Below are 13,369 nucleotides of genomic sequence, written 5' to 3'. Positions count from 1 at the left end.
CATTCAAACTGACATTTTTGATCCCACAGCCATCAAAGCACAAAAGCATGACTTGTATTATTTCTGGGTGTCATTCTAGGCTTTTGACTTGAAATTTGTCATTTTTCATTCAATTTTCTTATTTTCAATTTACATGCATCAATAAATCAACATTTTTGACAATAATGAAAATCATTCAAAAATTATTCTTAAAAATTTCAATGTTAGGATTTTTTTCCTGCTATTTATACAGACAAACAGAGCAGAAAAATGTAAGAAATAAAACTATACTATGGTCTGTTCACTTGTAAAGTGATTTTTATCCCTGCCTATTTCGTTCATGATTCAAAGTTATCAAAATTATTTTTAAAAAGGGTCAAAAATAGGGTTTGATTATATTAAAATTCCTATCTTAATGAGCATTGTCCCTGTAAAAAAATAATGTGTTTTGTGATTTGTTTAAATCCATTTCTTTGTGTGATCATTTGTTCTTTTGTGTCCTCTATAGATGCTATAAAGGCAGGATTTAATAAACGACGGACGACAATGAAATGTATATTTATATTAGGAGTGGCTTTATAGTTGTAGTGGACGTATCTGCCGTGTTTGACCTCTCACTCACTCAAACGCAGCCTCTGTGTTAGGACTCAAAATTAGTCCTGACCCTTAAAACCTTATCTCTGCTGCACAGACAAACCTCCGCAGAGCTCTGCCGAGACTCGCCGAGGGTCCGACCCACCTGAACATCGCAGGGAGCAAACAAACAGAGCAATGAGGCACCATGGGAACAAAAAGATGAAGGACAGAGCGGATGAAAGGTGCAGGGGAGGCTGTGACAGACAGGAGAGGATGACGGGCTGAAAGCTGATTCAGGCAGGAAGCAGTGGAAGATCTGATGGTCGTACGGTGACGGTTTGATGAATGGAAATACAATAAAAGACCTGCGGAGGACAAGAAACAGATGAAGTGTGTTGACAAGAGGCAGCTTTGTGAGGATTAACTTTAAGAGTTGACTGTTTGTATGTCAGTTACTTAACACGTTTTATGTTGAATTTGTGAAGAAAACTTTTATCAAATACCTCCACGGTGAACAAAGAATCCAAAAACATAGAAAACTAAAGTTAAACTGAAGTCGTAAGCAGCGAAACTATAAAACAAACTATAAACATCAATTTAAACCCTCACACAACTTCTGCAATATAATCCAGGTCTCTTTTCCAGCACGTCCCAAACAGACGGCACTTTCTAACGGAGAAGAGAACCAAAAATGAAACGTATCTGTGTTCTCTTCAAGGCCAGACTGCATTGACAGAAATACTCATTTTACCTCACTGGACTCAGAAGCTGCTGGTCTACATCAGTAAGTCAGTGTTAGTGTGAGACTTAAGTGAAAACAAACTACGCTTTTAACCCTCTGAAATCTGGACTAAAATCACTTCACTTGTGCTGCATTCAGACACATTTCACAAGTATTTAAACCTTTGAACTAACTGAGCACATTTCTTTAGGAAACGTGGAGAAAAATGCAAGACGCAACTTAGCAAGAAATGTCCTGCAAAGTGCAAGAAATTGGTAAAAATTATAATTAAAAATAAAAGCTGAAAAATCTGTAGAAAACCATTATTTTGCAGAATTTTTAAATCATTTTCTTGTTTTTGTTTTTTTGCTATTATTGTCGTTGTTTGGCTAATTTTCTTTTTTTTTTTTAAATGAATTTCTTGCTAATTTGGGGTCATTTGTTTTTAAGTTAACAAACTAAATGATGGAAGCAGCAGCACAACAGCAACTCCTGTGTTCAGCGAGGTAAAATCACAGTTTTGGTCAACGCAGTCCTACTTATCTCTCATTTATCGTGTGGTAATAATGATAATACAGATAATAATCACCTCGTTCTGCAGCTTCCCAACTCATCAAGTGCAAACCCATCCAAATGTTTTTATGCACATTTTCAATTTATGCAGTAAAAACACAGAAAATTTGCAAAAAAAAATGCATCATTGTTTGACAGTTTTAGATGCTCTTGAAATGACATCATCTCGTTGCAACCTTCTCTGCAATGATATAATGGCTACTGACGGGAGAATTAGTGCCTCCAGCTGTTGATTTTGATACGATCCACTCCTAATATTGGTGTAATGGCAGTGCATAGATAAAAGCATTCATTTAAATTTTCTCTCGCTCATTTTTCTGTAAATTCAGATAAAATTTGCACCTGGATGGAAACCTGACTGGTGTGTAGCTGAAACCTTTTCTGTTTTGGTTCAATCTCACCGTGTCTTGGTGTTGTTTTCAGGCACAGCAGGAAGCAGTTTTAGTATAAAAGCTCCAAAAAAACTACTTTAAACTACCTGCAGCAAACAGCAAACACATTTTAAAACTACAGAAACGGTGGAAGTTTATCGTCGTTTCCCGCTCGTTGGTATGCAGCGTTCGTGTGTTGGTTTATCCATTATTCATGTGAACTATATATATCACCACCTGTGTGCATATGTGTGTGTTTACATGCAGTCTATATGCAGCTCAGCTAAATGACTGTAATTACTTCTCAAGCTGCCAGCAACTCAGGCATTTTATTCTCCATCTGGACCCAAACTGCACACCACAGTGATGATTTTCTCTTGACTACTACCTTTAGTTTGTCTTCCTCCTTCTATCCATCGAGCCCTGAGGATTTTAAACTGAGGCGTCTCTCTCAACGGGGGTTGTGGGAGAGAAGAACGGGGCGGCAGAGGGAGAGGTGTGTGAGGTGAAAGAAAAAGGTGCATGCAGGCGCTCTAAAAACCACACAACGTTAGCTACTGCATTTGGGGATTTCGCCGTTCAACAAAAGGCTCATGGAAGCAACGAAGGCACATTTGTTGGCGAAAGATTGTTTCTTTTTAGGGCTGTACCCGACTCAACTTTCCATGTGACAGTTACATTTACATAATTTAGTAAACAAGTTAACTACAGATCTGAAATGTGCAACAACCTTTTTTTGGAGAACCTGATATCAAACAAAAGCCGGAGACTCTATCTGTATATTCAAAACTTTTGAGCAGAAATTATTTCGGTGCCTTACGGTTTCTCCTGCTCTAAGCAGCTGCCCTCAAATTGCAGCAGCATAAATGCAGCAATATAGAATAGAATAAAAATACTTTTTAATCCAGTGAGGGAAATCGTTTTGTTACAGCAGCAAATAAGAGAGCAGCAACTGGGTAAAATGTTCGTTAAAAACGCAAAATAATGCAAATATATATACAAAGGGAGGCACTTAGCATAGAATAAAATAGAATAAAAGAAAATAACAACAATAATAATAATAAAGATATGTACAGTACGTACAGAAAACAAACAAAAAAAGATTAAAAAGAGCAATAAAATAAAAAATGTGCAGATAAATGTGCAAACACAGTAAAGTGCAGATGTGCAACAGAGACGACGATCAGTGAGTCCAGTGCAGAAGGTGAGTTCAGCTGCCACACAGAGGCGAGCGAGAAAGAGTCTTTCTGCAAATGGAAGGAAGGATTGTTTAAACCGTTCTTTGTTACATATCTGGAGACCAAAACTCCACACCACGCCACGCCACGCCACGCCACGCCTCGCCACGCCTCGCCACGCCACGCCACGCCACGCCACACCACGCCACGCCACGCCACGCCACGCCACGCCACGCCACGCCACGCCATGCCACGCCACGCCAGAAAGGTACCAAAAACCTATTCCTGTCCAGGAGCCAAGCCTCTACCATGGCTATAAAAGGTGAAAAAGAGAGCTTGCACATGTTTCTATGGACAAAATTTCAAAACTTTTCCTTGATTTTTCAAGAACCCACAATATTTGTTTTTTTTTTTACATCAGATTCAAGCTTAAACAGAATTTTAGATAGCTGGCATTGAGAAACAGACATAATAATAAACAAAACGTCACATCAGCGCATATTAGAGCTGCGTTATGTCGATAGTAACAGAAAATAGATTTGCATTGTGTAGAAAGATTACGGTAAGAATTTCATAACACACAACAAAATTCCACAAAACTTTCAACGATTTTTACTAATACAAACAACTTTTCCAGGCCCCGAAAAGGTTATTGAGAATTTCAGTGACTTTTCCAGGTTTTCCATGACCATGCTAACCATGTAAAGCATGGCTCTATTCCCTTTACTAAGGTATCAAACGCTTTCCGGTCACAGACAGGAGAATCCTGCACGCTCTCCAGATCCACATCAGCGTCTTTGTGTGAGGACACCAGCCAGCTACATCATTACATGTATCTATGTGTGCATCTGTGCATGTTTATGATAATGGACTTTATATGTTTGGGGGTGTTTGTGCGCACTCTGCATAATGTGTGTGCACCCGGTGTGTGAGTCCCAGTGAACAATGGCGGCCATGTGGTGCCGCAGTGGTGGTAATTGATGAATGGGATGTTTAAAGAGCAGAATATGAATGAAGAAGAGAGGAGCCCGGGGGAATACTCCACACCATTGTAATCAAAGCCTTGATAGTGTCCCCGCCTTTGACTAATGGTCCCGAAAAGAAGCCTCTTAAAGCCTGCCTCTTCAATTCCCCTGTCCTCAGCGTGACGCAGACCTCTGGAGAGAGGACGGCGGGGTGGGAGGGTGACTCATGTTGGATCTTTTACATCAGCACAACCTTTGCTGTCACTCAAATACAGGTGAGATACCTGAGAGCAGGGGTGGAGGAAGTATTCAGATCCTTTACTTTAGTAAAAGTACCAAAACAACAGTGTGAAAGTACATGGTCTCTGTTACCTCTTTGAGCCTTCAACAGTTATTTAAATATAGATAATTAAGCTGTTTCTGAAAGTGCCGATGTGAAATATTTGTGATTAACCATTCTCCAGTTCACAAAATTAAAGTGAATCACACGGAGAATTGTTTTTGTATTTACGTAAAGTGCCAGTGTGCAAAAAACAGCATCAAAATAGAGATTGTTTATTAAAAAAAAAGAGCCAGTGGGGGATCCCCCACAGCCCCAACAGGTCCTAGCTAAGTCCTGAATGTCCTAAAATCCTACAAATGTCCTTAAATCTAAGAACCATCTAAAATCTTGAAAAAATGAAGTCTAAAGTAATAGAAACGTCCCAAAATCCAAGAAATGTCCTAAAGTCCTAGAAATGTGAAATGTCCTAAAATCCGGAGAAGTGTCTTAAAATCTGAGAAACATCCTTAAATCCTTGAAATATCCTTAAATCCTAGGAACATGCTAAAATCCTGAAAGTCCTAAAGGCCCTTTAAGGCCTAATATTTAAATAGCCTATTTGAATTTTAGACATCTAAAGACCTGTTTAGGCTCTGCAGGAACCCTGTGTGAAATGTCTATTGTAAAATGTTGTAACTAAATGAGTAACTACAGCTGTCAAATAATCAGGAAAAAGGATAACATTTTCGTCTGAAATACAATCGAGTACAACTATAAAGTACCTAAAAACAGTACACAAGTAAATATACTTACCTCCCACCATTGCTTAGTGTAAACCTGTTTAGTTTTTTTACATCCATTTCACCTTTAGCCACTGACAGTATCATTCAGAGGTGTGTACCTGTTCAGCTGCTGCTGATTTATGTAGTTCATATGAAGCCATTCTTCACAGGCAGGAGGAGGAGGAGGAGGAGCGAGAGGAGGAGGAGATGAAGGAGACCGAGGTCCTGATGAGGGATGGAGGGCAGGAAAGCTCTGATACAAAAAAGGCAGAAACACACAGAGAGACACACGTTTATTGATAGCACTGCACAACGCAAAATAACTCACTGGTGCATTATTAGAGTGACTCTCATTCACATCGACCTCCAGAGTCGCTGTACAACAAGGTATGACCATCAGAGAGAGAGTGTGTGTGTGTGTGTGTGTGTGTGTGTGTGTGTGTGTGTGTGTGTGTGTGTGTGTGTGTGTGTGTGTGTGTGTGTGTGTGTGCGTGAGTCACAGCTGCTTATTCAGCATGAGATCAGCAAATCAATAAATCCAGTCAATTCAGAATGAGTCAATCTGATACAGATACTCAAAATTTGAGGATGACAAAGAGTTGGTTCTCTTACTTGTAGTGCCATGTATTAATCTAGATTTTTTTGCCTTGAGTTGCAGAGTATTGGAGATATCGCCCGTAGAGATGTTCGCTTTCTCGCCAATATAATGCAACTATATGGCACTGAGCTTATGGTGCTCAAAGCACCAAAAAACATACATTTACTTAAGAGGATCTGCAGACTTTGAGCAAACAGGTTCCCATTTCAATTTGTCAAATAACGGCGCTTTGTCAGTGGACCTCCAAGTCACAATATGAAGCACTGTGTAGCTTCCTGCGTCAGTTGCGGATGTTCAGGGACGATGTGTCACTTTACACTTATGACATTCACTGCGTCTTTTCAAGATACTTTTCACAGTAAATGTACTTTCTGCTCGTTACATGTATATGGTCATTTTCTAAATAAAATTACAATGTAGGTAAAACACCTGTTTTTAGGTTTGCCTCCTTAGAGTTAGGCACCAAAATCTGTGATTTAGGAAAAAAAAATATTTTAGGTAACAAAACTCCTTAGATAAAAGACCATATTTTGGCTTAAAATAAGTATGTTTGTTACTAAGGTGACTAGTTAAACGTCACATGTCTCATGTAAAATTATTCACTTGACATATATCATGTAACATGCTACATTTAGTTGTTAAAAAAACTCAATATTGACTTTTGGTTTCACACAGGAAGTGAACAGCAGGTTCCCTGGAGAAAGTCCGGAGTATGTTTGACCCATTCATACATGAAGACTTTACTGTTTACACTATGGTGGATGCTGGCAGTTATCCCAAATTGCCGCTGCCTGGTGCGCATGATACGGCCAGGAATGGTGCCTTCGTGCATGGGTGTCTGCTGTGGAGAGCTGCTGACAAAGCTGTGGTATCTGATGAGTTTAAAGTGAGAGCAGACTGCGTGAGCAGTTTCATTTATGAAGTTTTTTCTTTTAAGACAAACCAACCAAATCACCGTGCAGAAGGAAGCGTGCATCTGCTGCTACTTCACACAGCTCAGCGGAGGAGGACACCATTAATGTTTACATGTTGTGCTGTCGTGAGTATGAGCCTGTCATCCATGAGTAGATGCACGTTTCCTCCTGAGCAGTTGGCGGGTGTATTTCGCTAAAAAGAAAATAGTTCCTACATGAAACTGCTTACAGCAAGGTCTGTGGATTATCTTCAGTAACTGGGTCGTGATTCCTGAAAAGAGACATTGCGGTTGAGTTTTTCAAATGCATTTTTTGGCACTTTGAGCACCACAAGCCGAGTATTAGTATTATTTAGCTCCATTATACCGTTTATAAGACAGACGTTTATATGACCAAAACCTCCAACGCTCAGCAACTCATAACAAAACTATCTGGATTAATAAATAGTACTACAGGTGAAAGGGGAAATATGTGTTTTTGATTTTGGGGTGAACTCAAGATTCAATTCAAGATTCAAAGTGTTTATTGTCATATGCACAGTATGGAAATATGTTTCCCTGTACAATGAAATTCTTACTTTGCTGTCCACAGAATGCCTAACGTGTAGCAAATATAAAAGAAATATGAAATAGAAATTTAGAAATTTACAATAGAAGAAATTTAGAAATTTACAATAGAAGTGGAAAGAACAGTGCAAATAAAAATAAAATAAATGAATGAACTGTCCCTTTAAGAAAAATTAGATAATTTACGGACAATAAAAATAAAATATCTTTCTTATCACATATCCCAGTGCACCAAACTGAGCAGTTTATGCTCTTGTTTCAAACCACAACAGTCTGAACACACAGCAGCGGTCACCTGTTTCTCTTAAATGTCACAGCAGTGCAGCCTAGAATATACAATCCAACACACACACACACACACACACACACACATTATTACAAATGTATGGCATTACTCCTGCACACAGTGTGTCGGTGTGGCCTTTTGCAAGCGTCCTCTGAGACGCGGCATTGACAAACCTACAAACAGTAATTGGGCCATTATGACTCCCTGCGATGGTATTGATTCCACTGTTTTAGGTGCAGGCGGGTAATGGGTGTCTAGACAGAAGGGTTCATATTGCAGGCAGTTGGGCCGGCGCAGTATTAGATACAGTAATCTTGATGTTGTCCGTGACTCAGGTGTGTTGTTTTGTGGAAATGATGTAATTTAGTAGCACATTTGAGCCCTGATTGCACAATATGTCTATGTGCCATGAGCGGGTATTTCAGCATGGAGAGATGCTTTTACAGAAACTTAAAGAAGCATATTGCTGGTGGAAAGATGCAATTTTAATAAAACTGGGACGTCTATGCAGTAGAAAGATGCAAATACTTTTAAAATTACGTGACCAGTGAATGTTGGAAAAAAAGATGCTTTAATTCAAGGGATAGAAACCCTACAACTCCCAGAATGCACTGCACTGTACCGGACCAATAGCGCTCCTGCTGGTGATAACTCATATGTGTAACAATGGCCAACCAAAAACTGTTTTGTATTACAGTTAAGCAGAAAATTAAAAACATTTGAGGTGAGAAATTGGCAACAGAATCTTTGTTTATATTCAGTCAGCACTGCTTCGATTTACCATTTGATCTCAGGTTTTTTCAGTCATTTACAGGGAGCAGGAAGCAGCATGGTGCCCACTTCCTGTCCAAATACTCTTGCTAATACAGCTAAACATGGCACTAAAATATGCTTCTAAAAACACTTTTAGGTGATAAATAAGCAGGGCAGTAACAATCTTGATTTAGCTTCAGTAAGCACTGCCCAGTTTTACTGTTTGATCCAGCTTTTCACTCTGTGTGTCTGCGGTGATGGCATGAGTGGGGGTCAAGACAAAAATGCGGAAATACAGCCTGTAGTTTGAGCAACAGCTCCAAGAGCCAGCGAAACTCCACCGGATGATGTGCTTTGCCTAAATCTGTGTCATCAGGCAGCGTTTCGCTGGGGTGCGAGAAGGAGATCTAGGCTCTGGTTAAGCCGTGTTTCCATCGAAAGCTTTCGGTATAATAACCTTGAGACCAAAAGAAACGAACATGTATCTCGACCCTCGATCTGTTTCCACCACAGACGATACTCTTACATGTGGGCGGGTTTGTTGTCAGAGTGACATCTGCACCCCGTTTACGTCCACAGAACAAGGCTGCACACCGACATTTTCTGAACAAAAAAGAGCAAACAAAAAAGGCTGCAGTGAGAGTCTCTCTCAATGGGACATTTAAAAATTGCTAGTTTGTGCATTAACTCCTTTCTTTAAAATCAGGGCTTCAATGTGCTCCGAGTGCAAATGAACAATGCTCCAAGTTTGTTTGTTTTTTCCTAGTGAGGACTAGAATATAAGCAGCTCAAATAATGTGGTCAAAATTAATATTCAGTTTTCAAACGCTTGAAGATCCACTAACTAACAGTGTCTTTCATCCAAGAGAGACAATGAAAACAGATGGAGCAGTTTTCATGCTAAAATTTCAGGTGTGTTGATGGATTCACGTTATCAACTCACTGAGTAATAATACAAGAAAACATCCCGCCTCGAAAGTTGCCGGCCGTTGTTGAAGTGAATGAAATAAATTTTTTCTCAGTCTGCAGCTGCTGTTAGAGGCTGAGAAACATCCTTTTAAGTCATAGTTATAGTTCACTAATGTAGGAAAAACTCGTCACGGTATGAACACTGGTTAAACCAGCCACAGCTCTTCAGTGTCGAATCTCTTGGACTGAAGTGTTTCTACTCCATCTTTTAGTAGCGCATCTGTGTGCTGGGTACCTCCAGCAGAGGGGTGACCAAAAATGGAGCTGATAAGGAACGTTGCCATTGGCACTATCCACGACTTTTCACAATGGAAACTCAAAAAATGCATACCTAACTGAACTGAGCGGAAACACAGCTTCAGACGGTCCATCTTCACAAACTACACACATTTTTTTTATCAAAAGGCGGTTGAGAATCGGTGGACTGTCCCTTTAAACACTAAGAAGGACTCCATATGGAAAAAGGAGGAAGGAGAAACATGGAGATGGAGTCCTGTTTTCCCCAGTCCAATTATCACCAGAGTTAAAACTAATCCCACCAGAGCTGAACGACTACAGTCTGCTCCCCGACTGGAAATCCAGTCACCTGGAGAGCAGAAAGCAGGTGAGAGCGATCTCATCAGAGCCTGATCAAAATCAAATATTACTGAGGCTGAGGTTTCCATGGCAATAATGTGCCGCCCCCTCCATGACATTTGGGGGTTCAGCTGCGAAGGAGGTACCCCCCCCCCCTCCTTCCCTCCTCGTCTGTCTGCCTTCTTGGTCCAAACGTGAGCAGAATAGATGAGTAAGCAGCGTCTCGGCCACCTTTTCACCTTGTGTGAATCTACAGAGTTGTGTGCACAGCTCTCCCAGGGGCGGCGCCGCAGCAGGATCCTGCCATGTGTGGCAAACATCCTCCGTGTTCTGCAGAGTCCCGTCGGTCCGCAGAGAAATGCTGAGGCCATCGATTGCTTTCTCCACGGGGGCACAGTGTGCAACCCGAGAGCCTACTAAATGTCAATGGATATGAATTGTTTAAAGAACTCTTGATCCTCTAATTCAATATTGTAAAGCTTCACAAAAGGTCGCACTTAAGGTGAAATAACAACAATACCTCACACAGTCATTATTTTTATTTATCTTTTCTCCTGATTTTATATCACTTTAATGTGTTGCAATTCTGTATGAGCCAGAACTACAAAAAAAACACAAGCAACTGGACGCTAAAAAAATCGTTTTAGGTTTTGCTAAAAGGTGATAATAAATCAATCAATAAATTAATCGGTCGTTTTAATTAATTTGATCAAGTGTGAACATTGGATTCAGTACAACACACTGACACTGTTGTTTTTTAGTCACAGGCATTAGACTTGCTTCGGCATTTCATCGTTTTCTGCAGCGCTTTCGCAGAACTTCGATCGCGGTTATTTAGTCTCATTTTGTGACCACGGAGCACCAGTGCAACTTTCATACCACCATGACGCTTTAATTTTCTGCAAACATTCAACTGTTGACCTGAAGCTCCAAAACAAAACATCGACACTTCCAGCCTGAGACGAGTCGGGTCCTTCAAAATAAAACCACCGGGGTTCCACTTTGATTTATTTACTTGCAGCTATATTATATTTAAATTTGCTGTAAGAGTACTTTATTTCAAATTCTAACTGTATTTTTATGAAACTTTATTCCAATAGTAGTTTAAGTAACTTTATTTTATGTCAGTAGCTATGTTATTCGTAATTGTAGTTCATCTAATAATTTGGTATTTTAGTAGTTTATAGTAGTTTAAAGGAAATTCCAAATATTGTGATACATTGTGAATCGTATTATGGCCTCAAAATATTATGGTATTATTTTAAAGCAAATACAAAAACATGCTGCAAATACAGGAAACAAAATAAAATACAGAAGACGCAAACAGATACGAAAACCTTCAAATAAAGAAATCAATCATTCCTCAAACCCATGTGACCATCTGCATATGCATTAATAAATCTATATTTTTTGGGGTGAAAGATCTTCACGTAGTGTGTGACCCTCTGTTGCCATCAGTCGTGAAGTGTAAAAACCACGACTACTTCAAGCTGAGCAGCGATCTGACGACTTTGAAAGTTGTGTAATGTGAAACCTGCTTAATGCACATTATCATGAGAAGTCTCTGAGCAGCTCATGCATTTATGCTGTTTATGTGTTGTGTCTGTTTGCATGTGTTTTCAGTTGCGTTGAGCTCTCGGGGCCAACATGCAGAGCAGCATTTTAACCAACACTTTCCCTCCCAACACCAGATCCCGCTGCCTTCCCACCTTCTGCCTGAAATATTCATCTGGGAGAGTGCTGTCATGATGAAACACACATTTTAATGCTTACAAGAACACTGCCCCGGGCTCTTCTCACAGCATCAGTCACCTACCATCAAGTCAAAGCTGCTTCTGAGGGGCGAATGTATGAACGGGCCCCAAACGCCGCGCCGAGGAAGACAAAATAACAGGACTGGAGTACAGCGAATGTCTAGCTGCTCGGCTGTGAGCAAACATGCGGGTATTGGCTCAGTGTGCCGAGGATCCAGTTCAGCTTTCTGGTCCTTTGTTTAGTTTGTCGCAGATGTTCTTGCCTCCGTGTGTGTGTGTGTGTGTGTGTGTGTGTGTGTGTGGGAGGGAGTGTGTGCGGGATGATTTTCACCGTGGTCTGCTGATCTCCTCGCTACATTAGGTCGGGTCATTCCTGTGATTGCTGCCAGAGCTGCCAGTAGACCAGATGAATGTCTCAGGAGGAAGGCTGGGAGCCAGCACATGCATATATTTACAGGCCAGAAGCAAAACAACACAAAGCTTCAAAAGCTCTTCGTTGCATTTTAGTTTTTTTTTTCTCAAATCTTTACCAGCTGTGGTGAGTACATAACCTTAAGAAGTTTAATAACGCTGTAGACACTACGGGCGGATATTGTGCTGCAAGATCAGATATTTTGATAGAAAACAAATATGTTGTCAGGGAGCATTTTTATGACATGATCAAAAGGTAGATAATAAAATAAAAAACACGACCGTAAATAATCTTAACCTGAACTGCCACTAAATACCAGGATCATACTCTGACTTCAAATATCGACCTTTTCTAACACGATAACACCGGACTGAGCCCTTTATAGAGAATATGCATAAAGCACCGATAACTGGAAACAACAACTCGTCTTCCCATAACACAATTTCCCTGAACTAGTTCAGCTCTCGTTCACAGGGTGGTTTCCGTGGTAATGAAGCCCTCAATACTTTCGCCATATGGAAATACCCGTGGTTTCTAAAGTAGAACGGGCCAGTTGCCCGTTCTCTGGTACTGTGGCCGAAAACATCACAACCCGAACCGAACCGCGTGGGTTTAAGCCTGAATCCTGCCTGTACTGAGCCGGCGCACAACCCAGCACGAGCCCCCGAAAAGCACTCCCAACGCCTGAGACACACCAGCTGTGCGGGGCCACGCGTCTCCAGCGCAAAATGGACCAGCTCTACACTGTATTTCCCTGCCAGAGCAATAAATATCAGCAATATATGCTGGATTTATTTATATTTTAAATTAGCATAATTGAGAATTACTTCTGCTCACTGTTATTTATGTATTTATTTTTAAAAGGATTTTTTTCCCACCGCCCGAGTCATACCCGACCCCGCCAAATGGCACATATTTTTTAGTTTATTTTTTCGTCCTGAACCTGGCCTGGGTTGTTGAGCTTTTCGGGACCCGTTGGGACGCGTCAGGCTCGGGCTGAGATTGAGAACTCTCGCAGCTCTCTTGAGAAATGCTCATCCAAACAACTTCACACTGGACTTTGCAATTTTTTCAGGTCCTAAACAAAACATCCACCAACAATGAACGCTTGTCAAGAAAAATAAAAGAATAAAC

The 13,369-nt window shown here is 40.5% G+C and overlaps 1 protein-coding gene across 1 annotated transcript in view; it reads right to left on the bottom strand.

The window, feature by feature from the left end:
• Positions 1 to 557: 557 nt before the first annotated feature.
• The window catches only part of LOC121960322 (zinc finger protein JAGGED-like), a 35,776-nt gene continuing 22,964 nt past the window's right edge, over positions 558 to 13,369 (bottom strand). The window contains exons 2-3 of the mRNA XM_042509996.1: positions 5,527 to 5,660; positions 558 to 920 (exon numbers count right to left, since the gene is read on the bottom strand). Coding sequence (XP_042365930.1) covers positions 620 to 920; positions 5,527 to 5,660 — 435 coding nt within the window. The 3' untranslated portion in view covers positions 558 to 619. The remainder of the gene's footprint in view (positions 921 to 5,526; positions 5,661 to 13,369) is intronic.

This window comes from Plectropomus leopardus, chromosome 20 (assembly GCF_008729295.1).
Source record: "Plectropomus leopardus isolate mb chromosome 20, YSFRI_Pleo_2.0, whole genome shotgun sequence".
Lineage (NCBI taxonomy): Eukaryota > Metazoa > Chordata > Actinopteri > Perciformes > Serranidae > Plectropomus > Plectropomus leopardus.
The sequence above is the reverse complement of the archived record's forward strand: the minus strand, read 5'-3'. Positions and strand labels throughout refer to the sequence as shown.